The sequence below is a fragment of the Pleurodeles waltl genome, chromosome 2_2 (genome assembly GCF_031143425.1).
Source record: "Pleurodeles waltl isolate 20211129_DDA chromosome 2_2, aPleWal1.hap1.20221129, whole genome shotgun sequence".
NCBI classification, from domain to species: Eukaryota; Metazoa; Chordata; class Amphibia; order Caudata; family Salamandridae; genus Pleurodeles; species Pleurodeles waltl.
Genome location: NC_090439.1, coordinates 1,097,262,963 through 1,097,284,298, shown reverse-complemented (window position 1 = coordinate 1,097,284,298; position 21,336 = coordinate 1,097,262,963). Strand labels below are relative to the sequence as shown.

The 21,336-nt window shown below is 42.1% G+C and overlaps 1 protein-coding gene across 1 annotated transcript in view; it reads right to left on the bottom strand.

The window, feature by feature from the left end:
• Positions 1–706: 706 nt before the first annotated feature.
• Positions 707–21,336, bottom strand: part of LOC138282872 (prostate stem cell antigen-like) — a 32,252-nt gene continuing 11,622 nt past the window's right edge. Inside the window, exons 2-3 of the mRNA XM_069220863.1 lie at positions 15,113–15,217; positions 707–6,381 (exon numbers count right to left, since the gene is read on the bottom strand). Of these exons, the coding sequence (XP_069076964.1) occupies positions 6,134–6,381; positions 15,113–15,217 (353 nt within the window). The 3' untranslated portion in view covers positions 707–6,133. The remainder of the gene's footprint in view (positions 6,382–15,112; positions 15,218–21,336) is intronic.

The following is a 21,336-nucleotide window of genomic DNA, read 5'->3' as shown; positions in this document are numbered from 1 at the left end:
AATTCATTCTTAGATCAAGTAAGGGGTGGAAATATGTAAACCTACACTTTGGTGTAAAATGTATATGGGAAATGCTGAATAACGTACACCATGGTGCAGGAGCAAATGCTCTTCTTTTACTTGGTACAGACACTTTATCCACTGCCTACACAGTCTTTCTACTCACTCTCATTGCTATTATTATTCTGGAACACAGACATGCTTTTATTTACTCTTATGATATTTCTTTCCATTTAGTCCCATTTTGCATTCATTCTGTTTCTTCTATACACATTTTTATCTTACCTATGTCAATTCACAGTTTGCCATCTGTTTGCAGACAAATGCATTCGTTTTGCGTATTTTTCTTCTCTTTGAATCCAAAGAAATATGCCTAGCTGGAGAATGTGTTGGTTCTCCTATAAGCCCACAACATTTTTTCCTGAACTTCTTTAGACAGAAGATTGCTTTATTAGCTAATTGCAAACTATCTTTGATAACTTTATTAATTTCATCAACTAGGCCTTACAACTTCAGATTAAATATTGCAGTTGTTCTGTGCTACATATGTTTCTATCATTTCGATTTGCTTCTATTTCATATTCTATTTGTTCCGAATATCCAGTATCTTTTTCTAAAAAGTCACATAGTTTACCCATATTTAAATCATTCACAATTTCAGCTTCCATCCCTTTTGAGTGATAAATAATCATCACTACCACAAACAGATTTTTCACCCATGATTTATATAGTAACTGTGCAGCATGGTTTACAGGATAATTCAAACACCTTTGCTTAATTTATCCTTTACCACAGCATACCCTGCATTCTTTTGGCCATCTTTCTCTCAACCACATCCCTACTTGTTGCGTTTCATTATCCTTGCCACATTTTCCTTTTTTTCTATAGCATTAGCTCCGTCCGTTCTAACTACTGGTACTATACATTGTTGCGCATGTATCCCCTCCTTTACTTCTTTCTCTACAGCTTTCCTGATATCTGCTTTTCAAGTGTTTTTACCATCTAAAAATTCTTTACTGAAGTTATACTTTTACAAATTTTCCACAAACCCATATAATCGGTGATGATGATCCTGAACCCTTTGTGGTCATAAGGGGAATGGATTTTTCTATGGTCACTACCTCCTTCTGAATACCACAAATAATGCTTTTTTGTCTCACTAAACTAATGCCCTATTACCACAGCTTTACCTTTGTTTGTGATTAAAAATTGCCCCAACACCCTGTCTTATCTTCCCAATTTAGGGTTACATAAGCCTTTTCAATTTCCATGTGAAAAAAATACGAGAAGTAATGCCACATATTTTAAAAGAATACAATGCTAATTATGAAATCACTGTGTAGTCTTAAAGGATACCCATTTCATTCTGAGCAAGGATTGGTCAATCTTTGATTCATCTGAACTTTATAAAATGAATTCCATTTAGTTAGCCACTAGGAATCCATTTTTCTCAAAATCAGCAAGATAGAATTCTAAAATCATAGATTCAAGTTGAGCCTTTAAGATTACACAAAGAGCACTGCCACATTTATTTGCCCAAATTAGTTTTTTAAATTGTACTTTTATCTGTCAATTTCCAGGAAGATTGTACTTCGGAATGTTGAGGCTAGAAAAATTGAGATACACTAATTTTGTGGACAGAATATCAAGGGATAAAATATTGAACCGTAAATGCATAAGAGAAAGTATAGATCTATGCACCTTGAAGATATATATTGTCAAGATACGTATATGTGGAGTTAGGTACAGAAAATGTATTCTTACTTAACTTTTGATATTTTGTCTTTTGATATTTGGTGCCACTAAGATTCTACCTTGATATTCCGGGGGCACACCTTCAAGGAAGAGTTATTGGTTTGTATTTTCAGATGCTTTTATTTAATCATCTTTCACAACCACAGAAATTGACTGTCAGACCTATAGTTACTAATTTTTCACACAAGCTAATTTGTCATGCTGCGTTGCACATTAGCATAAAATAAAGCTCAGAGCCATATCTACTAAGGTTGGATTCAGTGCCAGCCGTACGGTGGCATGACGAGTGCAGCTGCACCAGGAGCCTATCTCTGTGGGGGCTCCATCCGTGGTCAAACTGAAATGAGCGTTCTTGCCCATATTCCATTTCAACTATGTCAGTGATGGTGGAAAGAAAGACAGACAACATCGCTTATACGGTCGCAGATGGCGGTATGGAATAGGCAGAGAGGTAAGATGCACCCGATGTCACCTACTGCTGTGGGACATGCAGTATAAAATACTTAGATACTTGGTATAAATTTATCCCTGTTGGATATTTTGATTTTTTACATTGTTATTGTCCCTAATCCAGTGGGCTAACAGGGACCTCCCCTGTTGGTGGGACATGCAGTAAGCATCGCTGCACTCGGAGGTCCAGCTAGATCAGAGCTTGTGTAACAAGAACTCCTCAAAGAGGTCACCAGAGAACCTGAAGGAGATGGGAAGACCATCTCCCCTGCAGATGAGTGCGCTGTAACGTCATGGCTGGGATGGAAGGTCAGAGGGGGCAATGAGGGACACGGCTCTACTGCAGTGTGGCTAGCTGTTGGAAACTGCAGGAGTCAATAGCAAATGTGAGAGGGGCTACGGGGAGATGCGAGGGACGCCATTAAGAGTTGTAGTGAGGGCGGGTACTGGAGAGTGGTACTGAGGTAGTCCATGGAGAAGATCATTGGGAGAAGTGTACAGAAGGGGACATGGAGATGTAAGGTCCATGTTTTCCTTTTTTATGAACGGTCTGAAATTCTTTACTCTGTAGCTGCAGAAGCACAATTAGATGTATGAAAAACTTGCATGTCCCACAGAATTGCCCGGCTCTGTAGAACGTGTGTGTGTATAGTTTGTCAGTGTTACTGCATTTGCTATTAGATAATTCAACGTGGATTTGCAGTGTTAGATGCCAGTGTGACTGCACAAACAGCAAAACTCACAAGACGACAGAAACCGAGGAAACTGAATGCCAGCTCCCCGGTGATAGTGAGGGAGATCCTTCATTCTGAAGAAGTCCCAGCAGAAATAATAGATGTGAACAGCGAGTTATACATTAATATTTGTTTAGCATTTCTCTCAGCGCGGACAAGTTTTGGTAAATAAAGGAAGCAAGGCACAGAAAGTGAAACCACATGCCCAGGGTCACACAATATAGTCAAGTCAGAATGCCATAATTGGAAACCAAAGTGGCATACACCTGAGTTCACGTGTTGAACATGACTTCAGCACAGTGTTTACCCCGCATGAACTCAACATTAAAAAAGCGTTTTAGGGGGTGCCAATGTAGATTATGGCATCAGGTGCAACCAGTGCGAAAGCCAGCCATGGGCCTGTGACATTGCACCATGGTGCAAAGGTGAGTGTGCGCTGTTTAGCACAGGGTTTGCACAGGAGGCTTCCTCTTTCAGTACAAATTCCTATGGTGGGACAAACTCAGAACAATCCTACCCAGCGGGCAAACATGCAATGCCTTGTTTTTTGCATAAATTATTATGTTCCCCTTGTTCATGCCTGTTTCAGGTAGACATTAGTTTTAACACAAAGCATGGTCTGGCTAGCTTAGCAGAAGGGTTTTTGAATCTAAGTTGTTTGTGCTCAAAGAAACATCCCCTTGACACAAAACTTTTCTTTTTCTACTGCTGAGAAAAGGGCATGTTTGTAATGCAAATCATATTTTCTGCTTTCGTTTCTTTGCTCTGGTGCATCAGTTTCTTCTGAACGGCTGAAAAAACTGGTGAGACTTTTTGTCCTGTGACTAAACCTCTCCGGCATATACCGCAGAGCCAGACAACCTTTTCAGGAAATCTCCAACAATTCTAAAAGCTCTGGGAATCCATAATCATATGGAGAATATTTTAGCTTTAATTTTCTTCAGCTCTGTTGGATCATCACCTTTAAACATGTTAATGTTTGCAACTGACCAATCGAATGCCAAAAAGAGTGCCATTTCCCAACAGTTGTGGGCTGGAAAATCAAGCAACATGGCGTTCACATCGAAAGAGTATTAGTTCTGCCATCTCAAATCCATAGAAGAGGCGACAGCAGCCAGAGGTGGGATGTGCAATGAGGGCACAGAGGGATGACACTAGCAACAACTTATCTCTCAGGAAATCTTTATTGATTTGAATTATATCTAGGGCTTTAAGTGAGCCAGCACCCTTGGAGACTCAGACCAGGTTGTATTTTAGAACAGACATTGAAAGGGGTCCCTATCATGCCCTATAGTCATGTTCTTGACCTTACTGGGAAAAATACTTCTGAACATTTAATGTCATAAATGTCCAGGTAATCCGTGTCTGTAGATGCTGGCCGATATTAGCGGAGGCTTGCATTGCCCTTGCGCCATGTAAAGATGCAAGGACGATGCAAGACCTTGAATGGTATCTACCAAGCTACTCATGGCCCTGCGTGGCTCGGTAAATCTGAAGTAATGCAAAGCAGCACAAACCTTTACTTTGCTTTGCTGTGCCCCAGGAAGGCGTTACATGGGTGGAGCATGGGTGTTCCTACACATCTACCTATTGATTTTGTGTCATTCCGAGATTTACTATTAGTGGTAGACTTGAGAATGTGTCAAAATCCGACGCCTCCCCTGGGGAGGTGTAACTAGGAGAAATATGTTTATTTCTCCTAGTTTTTTCATCTTTCTATGTGTGCTGCATTCTGCAGAACACGTAGAATGAGGGAAATGCCTCTGAGGATTGTTTTTATGCAGGAAGGTATGCCTTCCTGCACAAAACCAATCCTACCTTCAAGGCAGGCATCCTTGCACCAATGTGCAAGGGTGCCTGCACAGGCACTAGGCCGCCAAAAAAATGTACCAGCGCAAGAAAAGGACAGGAATGCACTGTGCGATGTTAACTATAGCACATTCCTGCCATTCCCCTTTCACACAGCGCAGCACAGCAAGGTGGCTTGCCGCATTGATCTGCAGGAATGTTTGGTAAATATGGTCTTTAGTTTATATTTTGTATGTTTTGCTGAATCTTGCAACTCCATTCGAGTGTTAGCTTTTGCCAGAATGTTGTTTTATGTATGTTTCTATCTGCATATGACTCTTGTATAATTCGTGTTTTGAAATGTGTCACCTCTAGGTGCTCATAACAACCACGAATAAGAGGTCAAGAGCTGAGGCTAAAGACCATGCTAGTTTCTCACACTGCCAGTCAGTGGGTTAAAATGGTGTTCAAAATACATGGTCATCCAGTCCTTGGCCTCTCTGCAGAGCACGCACAGACAACCACTCACAAAGGCAAGATCCATTACTAATTTTACCTGTATGTCAGTTTTGTTATTATATCTGGATACAAAATACCGGTTGGGTGACACACTACGGGAATCACAGACATGTAGTTGCTGTGGTTAATCCAGGGCTAAAACCACATAGGCCGTGACCTTTTCAGACATTCCCCCACTTTTTCATCCCCTTAAAGCCCTGGTAATACCCAGGAGGTAAATAGGATGAAAACAAATTATGAGCAATGTTTAAGCATGTGTGAACCTTTATTGTTCATGTCCTACTCCAATATATATTATTTAAAAGGTACGATGATGCATATTCTAAGCAACATCTAGGGGCTTTGCTTAGGCCCTGTTGATACTACTAAAATGGGGGTAAACACTTTTTGAGCACAGGTGTCAATTTAGAGTGGATCCTAACTTACAATTGGCGCAGTTAGCACTTAAACCACCACCATTTAGCTGGTGGCAAATAGGAGCTCAAGCAAGGAACCTACAGGTACAGTATCCCCGAAATGGACAGAAATGCCGGCTATTAGACTCATTCAGCATCTTTGTGCCATGTAAAATTGAGGACAATTGCACAGGGTACACTTTGGACAAGGTGTTAGATAATCTGAGCATGACCCACCCAGTGGTAAGTGGTAACTGCTGATTATGAGAAAGGATTTAATTCCTACTTCTACATCTTTCACATGACCAGGAGACTAAGGTGCGTTGCAATAGGCCCTAAAACCCCATCTTTTTATACATCAGTTTTAAACAAGGCAGATCTGGCATATTTCGATGGTATCAGTTCCCAGCAATCAGTGCTGAGCTGATTTTTCACTGACCCTCCCCCTCTGGCCCCGCCCTTGATGTGTCATGATCCTTCTTTTGTCAGACTTTACAAAGCGAGCTTGAACAGTGCGCCAATGACCGCTACTGAAGCAGCCTTCACAAAAAAGCTGATTTTGATGCTGGAAGCGCTGGATGTGAAGCCAAAGATGGTGTTGTCGTTGCCGATGTTGTAGGTGTTGCACAGGTCTGAGGCGCAACAGTCTTCAGTGGTGTTTGCAACAATCAAATTCTGGTTGCCATTAACGCATGAGGAAGCGCAACGTTTCGTCACCAGCTTGATGGACACGACTTCAGCTGAGGCAAAAGAGAATAGACATCAGAACTTGTAAATGGTCAGAGATATTTCACTGTTCCTCAAACATACTATTATAAGCACTCCATTACTGTCCATTTATGTTTGTGCTATACAAATACCACCAAATACATACAGTAGGGTTATTTACTGAAGCAGTTCTTGTAAGTCTATTTTGAGCCTATGGCTTCAACAATCAATCACGAGTCTGTTTGATGCCACTAAGCACATAATGGTTTTCCAGACAATAACAGTGGCACGAGTAAGCACTGACTTTGTCTACTATTCCTCCAAATCAGTAGGTAAAAACTAGAAGATTGTTAGACCAGGATTTCTCTTCCCTTCTTCACAGATCTTAGTCAGTGATGAAAGTGCCAGCTCTCAACTGTGGTTGAGAAAGGTTCTCTCGCTCATTAAAACAAAGCACTGAATCAAACTCAGTGGAACCCTAGTTCTAATTTAACTCCAGCCTTTAATATGGTGTATGGAGAACCACTGAAAAATGAATCAATACCTTGGCTTAGCTATGCCTGAGGAAATCAGACCACATTACTGGAAGACCGGAACAACTGCAACATCACCCCACTTCTTGAAAGCCTAGGGAACCTGGGACTGACACAACATGTCAGAGGACCCACTCACGCTGTTGGACATACCATCGACCCTAACATTGCCACTTTCAATGGCATCAAAATCACCTCTGTCACCTGTACCAACCACGGCATCATCCAGTCCAAATCGGCATCCTGCAACCAGAAACCTGACAAGACGTAGCTGGAGCAGCATTTTAGAATCCATCTGCCTCCCCCTGCGCCAGAATCAGCCAAACCCCACCAACGACCTCACAGTGGCATCAAACATCTCAACGAACGGATCACAAGTGCCGACTCCCTGGCACCACTCAAACACAACACACAAAGGAGAACACAGAAACAAGCCAGCAGGTGCACTGAAGTGCTCCACATATATAAACAAAACTGTGAAAAATGGAAAGAAGATGGAAGACTTACTACCTTGAAAATTACAAGGAGGCTTACAGAGCAGCCCTGAGAAAATACCACCACCTACCCACACTAGCCCACGCCAGCAACCTGGGAGTCATCCTTGACAACAAGCTGGACATGACAGCTAAAGAAAACATAGTGACGTTCACCTTCTTTTAGACTTTGAAGATGCTACAAAAGATCTTCAAATGGCTACTGTGTAACATCAGGAAAACGGTCACCCAGTTCCTGATTATCAACAAGCTTGACTACGGCAACACACTCTCTGCCGCAATCACCAAAAAGCTCCTGAATCCACAATTGAGCAAGAAGCCTCATCCTCAACCTACCTCACTGCTCCCATTTCACCCCACATCTCAGACATCTCCAGTGGCCACCATGCACAAACGCACAATTCAGACTTCTCACACACACACACATACAAAGCACTACACAACACCGGCCCAGTCTATCTGAACAGCTGCATACACCTCCACCAAACCCCCAGGCACTATCCTCAGCCAGACTCTCACTGGCACATGCACCCCGCATCTGCAAAGCCACAGCTGGAGGTCACGCCATCTCCAACCTCTCCCCCAGGACTATGTAATGACCTCCCACACCACATTAGAGTCTTCCAATCACTTTTGGAATACTACAGGAAGGTGATGAACTGGCTCTTTGATAACCCCTCTTAGGAGACAATTGCCTAAACATCCTGCAAAACACCTGGCTACTCTCATTGGTGATTAGAGTGCCACAGATGCACATAACATATATCAGCGCTGAAAGAACCTCGCTACCTTCAATCAGTTAAAAAAAAGCAAAGACAAGATAAAGGGTTAGAGTGTCTGCAAATTGTGGTCATCTACTATATATGAGAAGTGCCTATGATTTGGCTGCTCAAAGGCTTTATAAAGTAAGTGTTAAGATTATGACAGACAGACAATGGCAAAAGTACCAGCCTACTTCCATATAGCCTAAGGAACTTGAAGCGCCTCCAATAACATCAAGAGAAGTTAGAAATGTAGAAGTAGAATGTAGACCCAAGGATTCAGACCTACCCTTCACACCAAAATAAACTGCAAACCATCCTTCAAATCATATCTATGGCTATGTCAACAACCAAAGTCTGGGCACATTCTTAATAATCATATACAAAATACAACTCATCCAAAATGCTGCATTGCTTCTTTTCCGCCTTCACCCAAGAGAACACACAACTCCAGTCCTGCAATCCCTCCACTGGCTACCTATAGGTGGACGGGCAATATTCAAGGCACTCTGCATTGTCCACAGAGTTCCCCAATGAAAGGACTGCATCACCTACAAGCTAAATTCAAGCAATAAAAACCAACCAGAATACAGCATTCCAGCTTTGCACCATGTATCATCACACCTCCCCACTATGAGAAATCCATGGGAGGCACTGCTTTCTCAGAAAAGGCCGACAAGCTCTAGAACTCACTCCCAGCCAACATTTGAAGCACACAGGAACATATACACTTCTGAAGACAGCTAAAAACAGTGGTATTTCCTGGGAAACTGTGACACCCACACCCCAGCATTAGAGCCCATAAAACGGTTGCAATCTAAATGCAATCCTTAGCTTACAACCCACAAACTGGAAACAACTCAACCAACAAACTTGTTTTGATATGCAAGTAAGCTAAAATGGGCCGACCTATGGTTTACAGAGCATTATATTGTTATGTACTTGCATGCCTAACAGTTATTGCCTACAATAATACTACGACTAAAATACGTATCGGTCAGCAGCAAATTGTAATTTTAACCTCTAAAACATATCTATTATGAGGATTGTCAATCACCAGCACTGTACAGCGAAAAAGAATCACCAAATAAACAGGCATGGAATAACTGAAGACATCTATCACACATTCATGGACAATTCAGAGGACTTTAATACAGTCCACAACTGCAGGTCCCAAAAATCTATACTATGTGACTGCATCTTTACATCTCACAAAGACACTCAGGGAGTGATTCACAAAGGGACTTACGACTCATAAAAGTACTTTTGTAAGGTCAAATATGACTTCAGTCTCAGCCATGAGCCTTTAATCCTACACTAAAGACATCTGTGCTATTAACAGGACAGCATGATTTGTGTACCTAGAAAGAAAGACAGTTGAACGTAACGCAAACAGATTTGTATGTGACATGGATCTGTGCTACACTCTACAATATCTATACAACTGCGGCAAAATACCTTAATCCAAAACCTATACTGTACAGATTTGATTACAATTGGTGCTTGATTTGATTTCATTTGTAATCTTAAATTAATGCAAATGTTACCCATAGGCTACTTGGCACTGTAGACGAAGCCAAATGATACCAGGAGGAATGAAAAAGCAGCACAAAAGAACATAACAAAATAGACAATTAACAAAATAGAAACACTTTCAAAGGCTTCATATAGATTAACCTAAGTAACCTGCAACCTCATCTTTCCCTTTTTATCAATGGTGACCAAAATGATCAAACTGGAGACTCTGGCCCGTATTTATACTCCGTTTGCGCCGAATTAGCGTAGTTTTTTTCGATGCAAATTCGGCGCAAAACTAACGCCATATTTATACTTTGGCGTTAGACGCGTCTAGCGCCAAAGTATGGGCAAATAGCGTCATTTTTTTGCGTGAACGCCTTCCTTGCGTTAATGAGATGCAAGGAAGGCGTTCCCGTCTAAAAAAATGATGGCGACGCAAATGCGTCGTATTTATACTCTCGGGCAAAAATCACGCCCGGGAGTTGGCGGGTCAAAAAACCCCGCATTTGCGCCACTATTTAACGCCTGGGTCAGGGTAGGCGTTAAGGGGCCTGTGGGCTCAAAATGAGCCCACAGGTGCCCTCCCCTGCCCCCAGGGACCCCCCCTGCCACCCCTGCCCACCCCAGGAGGACACCCAAGGATGGAGGGACCCACCCCAGGGACATTCAGGTAAGTTCAGGTAAGTATAATTTTTTATATTTTTTATTTATTTTGGTGGCATAGGGGGGCCTTATTTGTGCCCCCCTACATGCCACTATGCCCAATGACCATGCCCAGGGGACATAAGTCCCCTGGGCATGGCCATTGGGCAAGGGGGCATGACTCCTGTCTTTACTAAGACAGGAGTCATTTAAATGGCGTCTGGGTGTCGAAAAAAATGGCGCAAATCGGGTTGAGGCGATTTTTTTGCCTCAACCTGACTTGCCCCATTTTAAGACGCCCTAACGCCATTTTCCCCCTACGCCGGCGCTGCCTGGTCTACGTGGTTTTTTTCCACGCACACCAGGCAGCGCCGGTCTGCTAGCGCCGGCTAACGCCATTCCATAAATACGGCGCCCGCATGGCGCTTCAGAATGGCGTTAGACGGCGCTAAATTTTTTGACGCTAAACTGCGTTAGCGCAGTTTAGCGTCAAAAAGTATAAATATGGGCCTCTGTTTTTTGTGTTTTTCTTCTTTTGTCACCAAAACAATTACTAGTTTAACAATCTGCTTTGGGGGCTAAGTGGGACTCCACTGCACACAACACAGCATAGCCCCAAGGTGGAGGAGGGGCTTCAATGACCTTGTGCTTCAAAAGCGCTGGATTTTTCTCTTTAGTAAAAAAAAACCGATATCCTGGCGGCTAAACTAAAGCCAATTTATGAATGGCTGGGCGTTATCGAGGCAGAACTTTGCAAGCTGAACTTAGCCTCATTTCCCCGGATCCCAAAACTCTCTCGTCCCGTTCCATCTGGTGCAGGCATAACTTCTTCTACTAATTGTTTGGCCAATGGCATTGAGTATCAAATTCTCCCAGCAATCGAAATTTGTAAAGCTCAACAAAGGGGAGCAGCATTGTATGGCACAGAGATATGGGGCCATTGCTTCACGGGTCCTTTGGGGATCAGTGAGAATAACTTCATAAGAGCTCTTACAGGTATGGTAAGAGGTGTCCCCCCAGTTCTGGTTAGACTGGACATCGATCTTAAACCTGTCTCTGTGTTGACTTCATTAAGGCCATTATTTTATTGGGTCCGTATATGGCCCACCGAGGAAATACAGTTTTATAGAGAGGGCCTTATTGACATCCTTCACCTACAGAAGTCCAACAAGATCAAGTGGCTAGTCTGCGTTGCAAAATCACTCTATGACCTGGGCCCAGGTAATATTTGGGAAGTACCACCCTCTATCACGTCCATGGTGGTTATTGATGTCAAAACTAGATATTGGGAGACAGTCATTGCCCAGAATTAAGTGTCTAGTTCTACAGGCAGGTGCACAAGGTTTTTCTTTACACGAGTGTTCCCAAGGCTGAGGAATTCGTAGATTTCGTCTACCCAGCACATATGCACTTGCTTTACTTAGAGTTTAGGTGCAACACTTTGCCCACAGCTTTGTTTATATCAACATGGGTTGCTCCACAGGCACTGCCCGTTCTGTGCCAGTCATGTATGTGATTCGATTATGACTGAGGAATATCTGATTTATTTTGTCCAAGCTTTTCTAGATGAAGAGCTAGGTGAATTGTACTTCAATGTTGTCTGAGAATTTGCAAAAGAGGTTCTATTATGGTGGTAGTGATTGCAGTATCTAAATGTATTTCTGCTGCATGGTCTATTAGACATAACGTGAAAATCAAGTGAACAACACACACCTCCTTTTAAGGGCTTTTCCATGTTCATGTTGTAGCTCAATGAATTTTTTAAATTGTATTTTGACGAGCGAGAGCAACACTCTTCTTTTTTCTGCTAATGATTTTAATCAATGTTCCTATTGTGTTGTATGTATTTTATGACTGTAGGGCTTTTAACTTGTTTTAATTCATTTTAGTATCAGTCTTTGCCTTATTTACTCTTGTATGTTTGGATAAATTGTTTGGTGATGAATTTGGATGTTCAATCTGTCAATGAACTTGAAACCTGAACTTGAATAAGTTAGAGCATATGAGACAACAGAGAGCCAAACAAATAGACTCTCAAGAAGCCTTGTGAACCAAAAAAAGGCACATGAACTAAGTTCTCCATTCAGTGACTAGCCAATGGTGATCTCTTCAAGCATGACAAACAATTGTTATTCTGCAGAAGGCAAATTAGACAAACCACTGCAAACCGGTCTCATCGTAGTCATTGGGTAATTTGGAAAACCTGCACAAAGACCACCACAATAATTAGTCATAGACAGCACTTATACTACCACAGCTGGTGCATGTTGCTTAGGGGTTAGGTGTGATAATGATCATCTAACAATTTGCACTGAATGGAAAGAGGTACCACTATTATGGCATACTTGGTCACTGAATGTGTGGTGGGCAGAGGAAGTTATTCAAGAGTTGTTTGTTTTTCCCAAAACTAAGATTTCAGACTTAAACTTATTGATGTTTACTTTGAGAAAATGCTGTCCAAGAAATGGCTGCAATATTGTTTTGAGAGTTACACAGAGAACTTGGTGCTTGGATATCCAAGAGGACAATTTGTGGGCCATCCACATAAGGAAGTGCTGAAACGTCACACAGCCACATTATATGAGAAAGAGGGTGGATATACAAGGTGAAGAGCATGGAAGAAACTGGAGATCCTGGAGGCACTCCCAAGCAGACAGAAGGGATGCAGGAGCAGAAACGGCCACCTTTAAATGACTGGGAATGTTCTTGGGAAAATTAAGTAAACAACTGGAAAAATGTACCCTCAATTCCCACGTCTTTCAAACAATGTAATAAAATAGAGTTGTACAGGTATAATGATTATTATAAAGGTAGAATTAAACAGTAAATTGCATCCACGAGAGTCTATATTCTTCTAGTCAAGGCTTGATGTACAGCTAGAAACTACAAACAGCATGTGTTTTCCCCCCGGCTTTTTTCAGGTTGGAGGCTTTTACAAGGCAGGAAGGTGTTTAATACAATATAATAGAAAGTAGAAATATTGTCAGGATATTTTGTATCACTGATTCCCCGCAAGGTAAAAGTATCAACGCTGTGTCAGCAGTCAGGGTCCATGCAGTGCGCCTTCAGACCTCCTTGGAACTCCTGTTGCTAGTCTCTTCTTCTGTTCGTAGCTGCCCTCTCACAGACCTATGTGGTTGGTTTTTGGTCAGCATGCATAACAGTACTGATTCATAGTGGATGACAATGCTGCACCGGCATGAATGGCGATACTGGTTCAAAAGTAAGAGTTCATTTGCTCTGCTTTGCTATTGCCACAAATACTTTCAATGAAATAGGAAATTTAGCAGCACTGTGGCCTTTGTCAAGTTTTACACTGACTGTAACTCGAAATGTAACTATGTTGCAAATTGCAAAGTGGTTACTTTGTATGTGTTTCTCTACAGCACAGTTTTTGTCATAGTAACAGAACCCATTGTTGGCTCAATGAATCCTATTTACCGAGCTGTAGTCAACAACACTCCATTGTCCTTAATGGAGCAATTACCAAAGTCTGAGCAATGCTCTCACTTGAGAGGTGCATTGTCTTCAGGTGTAGTGAAAGGCGCACTAGCACACCACGGTTGTCCGGAGACCTTGTGATTAAGTGCTCACGGCTGTCCAGGGCCAGGGAGTTAGCAGGGTTATTCCTCGAGGGTAGTCAGAGGCCTCTTCAGTAAAATGTTTTCCATCTGTTCCACAATTGGCTATCATGGATACTAGTGGTCTTCGCCCACCAGAATCCTCAGTTGTGAATACAAATTGACAAATAATGTTCCCATTGCCTTACAACCCCTGGAAAGTGAAAGCTTTTTACAAGTACCGTGTCCTCGCATTGATTTCTGCCGCCTACTTTCTGATCACAAAGAATCAGTATTTTGGAGAAGTTACTTGCTAATTCGGTCCGGAGAACTGAAATATGCACCAGTGTAAAATGTGGGCCTCCATGTTTTTATTTGCAGTTTGACACAGCTTGAAGAGGACCAACCAGAGGTATAGAACTTTACATATGAGCAGTTTCATAAGAACAGTGAATATATTTAATACACAGGTGTAGGGTGTACATAATATTGTAAGAATACACCAAATATGATGAGCAACATTTTCCTTAAATTTTCTTTTCATTTCATTGAAGGGCAGGCTACTTACCTCTGGTGGTGCTGTTTGGGATGGACATGATAGCTCCCACAGATTCCTTGCACTACAGTCACCGGTATGAGCCAGACACCAGCACCAGATGGCACCGCATGACTACACCACTGAGCCAGATCATCTGGTAATAGGAGACCTGTCTGCAAGCTGATTAAGGCTTTGGTGCCAGCACCAGGACAGATTAGGGATGAAATATAGAGGGCATCAACAGGAGCCAGTGCTGTACTCCAGAGGTGTGTGGGTGGTGGATGTGTTCTTTCAATGACTTGTCCAGAAGTGGGGAAGCCTCCTTCCTCATAAGAGTTATACCTTTAGTATCAACGCACAAGAGTTGGTCATCATCTTAAGTATGGGTTTTCCCTCTTTTCTAGGCTCTCCCCTGCCTCACGTGCCTTTCCCTACCCTTCCCACCTAGAGGTGCAATATAAGTTGCTCAAACAGGTGGAAAAATACCAGTGGTTTTCTACCAGATAAAGCCAGGCCTGATAGTTCATCCCCCAGTAAGCTTGGACACTCAGAACCAGCCGCAGTGGTGCTCCCTGAGGGATACCGCTCCTCCGGGCAACTTGTGATGACGGCCGCTGAGAGCGCTTTGAAGAGATACTCAGACTAAGGGGCTATACAATTACCAATAATAAAGGTAATGATAATAATAACTGTCCACATACCGGCACTGAAACTTACCAGCTATTGTCTCACAATAGTTTTGTGTGTCGGGGCAGGTCTCTACAGTCATGCAGTTTCTATCATTTATCGCCGCTGTGCACGAGTAGCACTGAAGAGAGTGAGCTGAAAAAGAAAATACAGGGTATGTAATACAAGCTACCTGAGTTAGGATCTCAGAGTTGGGTACATTTCTGAATATTTACATGATGACACCAGGTGTTTGTCAGATATTGCACAATGCTGGAAGTTGCAGGACCACTGATCCTTATAACATTTTAAGGAGGCTCCTGGGATAAGAAGAGTCTGTGTTCCCCACTCTTGCTTCTGAGAAGTTTGTGAGACCTAAGAAATGTTGGAACATGACTATTTACAATAGGTCCCTAAATTGAGCATCATGCCACTTTGCTTACTGGTGGAAACACGGCTTACTGGTATTCATGAATGTACACTGATATTGACTCTCTGTGACTGGCAACCTTACTACTATTACTAATATTTAGGCACGTGGTATGTTTATAGAGTGAACCTAGCCTAAAGGTAGCGGGCCATCTTAAAAGTGGCCATCTATAAATGGTGACCTTCATTTAATACTTCTTCAGCAGCCTTTCATACAGAAGGCAAGCAAGATTCTCTTTCAGGCAGAAGGTCAGGCACTGTAAGTTTTCAATATTTGTATACTGAGCAGGTATTGTTAAATGCAGGGGTCTCCATCCTTTCCTGTATTGAGAGCTACTTTGATTATTGAAAACGTTTGCGAGCTTCTGCCTGATATAGGGTTTCGATAAATATACACAGAGGGCAAATAACTTAAACACTTCTCAAGGAGTACCCCATCCTGCTACAGATCGTAGACAGTATTAATGGTACAGGGGCTGTTTTTTAAATGTTTTTAGGGTCACGAAGGATCAGTTTTGTCCATTTGCTCTTGAGACCGCAAAAGGGTGAAACAAAACGAGAGAGAAATAGAGAGAGAGAGAGAATGACAGAATGTGAGTGAAAATTGAAAGGAAGAGTCAAGCGGACGGAAAGGGAAAACATGACAGAGTGAGAGAAACAGGCAAGAGAAAAAGGAAAATAAGAAAGAAGCAGAGAAAGAGAGAAAAAGAAAGAAGGAGTGAGGAAACAATAAACTGAGAAAGGAGAAAAAGACAGAAAGGTGATGAAGGAAGAAATAGAAATTAAGAGAACGAAGGAGAGAACAAAGAAAGAAACAGTGAAACAGTGAAAAGAATGAATGAAAGAAGAGGAATTAAAAAAATACTGTCAAAGTGCGAATTAGGAAAACAAAGAAGGAAGAGCACAACAGAGAGAAAAGAAAAAAAGCCACAAAAGAGAAGGGAAAAACGATGGAAACTGACAGAAGAAAAAAATGAGAGAGAAAAGATAAGAAAGAGTAGAAGGAAAAAGAAAATAAGTAAGAAACAGAAAGGAGAGACATGGAGATAAGGCAAGCATTGGAGGAAAAAGGAGAAAAACCTAAGAAAATTACAATAAGTAAATACAACAAAAAAGAGAGAAAGACAGAGAAAAAATACCAGGAGGAGAAATGAAGACAGAGAAAGAACATATGACTGAATAAAATGAGGGAAAGAATGAAAGAAGAGAAAAAAGAACCGAAGAAAATAGCTATAACAAAACAAAGAAAGTGGATAAAGACGGAAATCAACAAAGATGAGTGGTAGAAAAAATAAACTGAGAAAGGAGAATGACTGAAAGGTGAGAAAATAGAAAGAATGAAATAACAAAAGAAATAATTTCTAAGTGAAAGAACGATGAAGAAAGAATTAAAGAGGAAAAAGAGAAACAGAGAACAAAAAGGAGAAATAAACAGAATGAAGAAGAGTAGAAAGAAAAAATAAAAAAGAATGGGGAAATGGGGAAATGGAGGAAAGGAGAAAAGGTGAGTGAAAAAAGAGAAAAAAATAAAAATAACAGGGAAAATGGCAAGAGTAAAAAAAGACAAGAAGAAAAAAAGAAGGAAACTGAAAAAGAAAGCACAACAAAGGAGGAAAAGAACAAAGTGGAGAATGAAACAAGTACTGTAAAAATAGAGGAGGAAAGAGAAAGAGGGAAACAAAAAATATGGGGGTCAAAGAACCAATGCATGTGCCTGTTTAGACATAGAGGGGTGTAGGGGCGGGATGGCTGCCCATGCATTTAGGAAATCTTTCAAATGCCCTATGTTTAAGATCGAAGAACTGACAGGAGCCGAGGCTTTGGGCTTTTGCATTTCCCCAAACCTTCACTGCACCTTTGCTGGGGCTGTGTTGTATCAGCCCGTAGAATATGCTGCCGATTGTATTAACACTATCACCCAAGAGCTTGCTTATCAAAGTATTAACTATGCTAACTTCACCATCTTGGGTGATTTTAACATTCACCTAGAAAACCCCACAAACTGTTCTTCTTTAAAGCTGAGAGAAACACTGGCAACAGACAACTTAGCCATGACCCCTTTGGGACCTATCTATAGGGATGCAATTTTCTCTACTATGCCAATTATTTGTGATAAGCCTCGGGAGGTTCCTTAGTCTGATCATGTTTTACTTCCTTTCTCCTGGCCTTGGGTTTCTCCACAGAATCATAGGAGATGAAGTGGCCCATATGCTAATCGTGCCTGAAAGAAGGTCCATAATGATGCTCTGAGCCATGTTTAGCCTCTACCAAACCAGTCCTTACTGAAGACATTATGCTTGTTGAGGAAGTTGTGAAGAAGTGGTTATCAGAGGCCGCCAATATGGCTGCCCTTTTAACCAGGTGAGGAACTGATAGACAGCGCCCTTCAGCTCGCTGGTTCATGGCTGAGCTGTTAGATGAAAGGGATGAGTGTAACAAATTAGAACACCAATGCAGGAAGCAATACTCTGAATCAGGTAAAGCCCAATATGAAGCAGCCTTGAGTACTTATCATTATAACCTGAAGCTTGCTCGTCACACCTTTTATGCCAACTAGATTGTAAGAGCTAATAACAATGCTAACGATTTTTTTTTTATTGTGACAGATTTAACTGACCCTAAAATTACTGCCCCCCTCCTGGAAACAAATCCCTCTTTATGCTCGAGGTTGAGCTTTTTTTTTAACAGGAAATTAAAAAAATTCTGAAACATCTGTTTCTGATGTGAGGATGTTGTGTCAGGAGGAGAGGATGTGGTATAACGCCCGAGCTCCCAACTTTGGAGCTGGGGAGCCAGGTTCCAGTCTCGGTGTTAGGTCAACATCCTGCGATTCTGGGCAAATCACTCAATCTCCCTTTGTCTACCAAAAATGAATGTGTCCTTGTGTCACATAACTGGTGCTCGTGTAAAGTGCTCCAATACCTTTGGGTTGAGTTTGCGCTATATCAAACTGCAAAAACAAAAACAAAAATCTCCTTGACTGAAGGGAAAATGAATCCAGGTATGATGTCTATTCTATAGGTATACCACCAGCCCAGCCCAGGTTGTTGCAGTTCATACCACCTAATGACACTGAATTAATAAATATTTTTGCCAAGTACAAATCAGGCTCCCCTCTGGATCCCTTTTCCCTCAGATTGTGAGGCAATGAAGTTCTATCCTATGCCCCATCTATCAGGAGCATTTTTCCACCTCATTTTATTCTTGAATAGTCCCCACCGCTTGGAAAACGGCGAATATCATCCCCCTTCTCATGAAGCCTAATGCAGATCCTGAAAACCTTGCTAATTCAGACCAATATTGCTGCTTCCAGGGGTCTCAAATATCATAGAGAAGATTGTTAACAGTCCACTGATGACTTATTTGAACACCTTGAATTTGCTCCATCTGTCACAACCTGACTTTGGGGCTCTCCGGAGTACAGCAACAGCACTTATGGAGATACCTGACTCCACTAAATGTCTCTCACAAGATCCTTTTACAACGACTGACCACCATTGGGGTGGAGGGGCCTGGACTAGTTTGGTTGAGTTCCTACCTGGAGCATAGAGAAAGGCAGTGTGGCTAAAACCATTTTACTCTGAGGCTAAAATCCCCCATTGTGGAATGCCACAGGGTTCGACCCTGAGCCCCCACACTGTTTAATATTTACATGGCACCACTGGCACACCTTATTGAATCCTCTGGTATCCCAGAGTGTCAAACACAGATGACACTCGGCTTTTGTTGACCAACAACAATAAGACGTCAGATTCCAGTACTAAATGTTCTTCTTGCATTACAGCAGTAATGATGTGGTTTAAGTCCAAACTACTCCAATGCTACCTGGAGAAGGCTGAGGTTTTATTGTTTAGGGACAATCCCCGGCAGGATTGGCTAGGGATGTGGCCAGCTGTACCTCTCTGCCCCCTCCTGAGAGGGGGCCAAGAATCTTGGGGTGATTATTGATATGCACATTTCCTTTAAAGCTCAGACTACCACTGTGGATTCTGAGGATGCTGAAAAAAATTCTTGAACTTTCTCCCTTGGGATGCCCATAAAACTGTAGTCAAGGGACTAACTCTTTCTCAACTGGATTACGCCAACATCCTGTACGCAGGGGTTCCGGACGACTTAACTCATCGATTACAACTGGTACAGAATATGGCAATTCGCCTTTTATTTAGGCTTCCCAAGCACGCCTTCCTGTCTCACTGTTGGAAACAATCACACGGGCTTCCAGTGAAAAAGAGGCTCAGATTTAAAGCACTGACGATTGCTTATCCTACCTACTATAAGCATGGACTGATATAGTTGTCTAATAAAATCGTGGATTATTGTCCTAATAGACCCTTACCGTCCGAAGTCAGCTAGGGTGTTGACAATACCACGTACCAAACAAAAGGAGGGGTGGCTCACCCTGCTCGGTTCTGGCAGCCAAACAGTAGAATGATCTCCCCCTCTTTTTCTTAGATTTATCTCTGAGAAGAATGCCTTCGAAAAGCTCTTGGAAATCCATTTGTTTGAGTTGTAGGCTTGAGGACCCGCCTCTCTGGCCTTGTACCTTGGTGCTGGGATTCTCTAGTAGTTTATGTTGCATTGTACAAATCCCTCATTCATTCATTCATTCAAACAAATCAAGAAAGGAAAGAAAAACATGGAAAAAAGAAAGAGAATGAATGAGAGGCCTGGAGAGAAAGAGAAAAAGAAACAAAGACAGAACGTTTCCGAAGAGGGCCGGCTGCATCATCTTGTACTGTCAGTCTCTGAGCCCTCACATAAACTGGCACAGTGTTTAAAATATGTCTTGTCAGGTGGGCAGCTGTATACTCTTAAGCCTGCTGATAGGCAATGATCATGCGCCCGCTCCTCTGGGGCAACCTGCGAGCTACTGGTAGCTCGCGACTGACCTATTTGAGAATGCTGAAGTTCCAATGCACTACAACTCTAGTAGAGCATAGTAGACACCTGGCCTCCTGCTGCAGCCAAGAAGTGGTCTGGATATGTTGAGAGTAGGAGGACTCACTCTTGACCAACAGTTGATGGGTAGGGTTGACGGGTTACAAGGTCAATGATAGAAAAAGAGTGCTGACAGATTGCAGATAGCATAACAGCATTCAATCCCTGTCCGAGGACATGCGTGGAAATCAGTGCACTTAGAAGGAAAATGAATTCAGTAGCAGAGAAAGGGAGATACAAAGTGGTCTCGTTATGGTGGATTTCAAGCCAGATAAGGGGAGCTCGGAAAAAAGGGAAAAGAGGGAATGTAAAGGAGACAGAAGTGGCCTGACTTCTTACCACTAAGAGTACCACACAGAGGAGGGACAGTAACACCTTTGGTAGATCTTAAAAAACACACTTGAAGCCACCCTATTCCGCATCTCATGAATCCTGAGCATGTTAACACAGTACAATCATGTCTGTTATTATTTAAGCAGAACTCCTGGGTTTTCTCTTTGTTTGCACCGCAGTTTGAATAAAAGGGCATTCATAAATATACAAAACTATATGTTAATGCGCACAGTGAGGTTGAAGGAAAAGTGCTGATGGACAGGCAAAGAAGGAGACTAGAAGTTTTGCAAGAGCTGAGAAAAGTACTGTTAGAAATGGGTTTTTTGGTTGGCATCAGGTTGCCCTCTGTCCAAGCAAGAACCCTTACTCTAGTCAGGGTAAGTCACACACAATCCAAAATCAGCCTGTGCTCACCCTCCGGTAGCTTGGCACGAGCAGTCAGGCTTAACTTAGAAGGCAATGTGTAAAGCATTTGTGCAATAAATCATACAACACCATAGCATAACACCCCAAAAATACACCACACAGTATTTAGAAAAATATATAATATTTATCTGGGTATCTTCAGGTCAAAA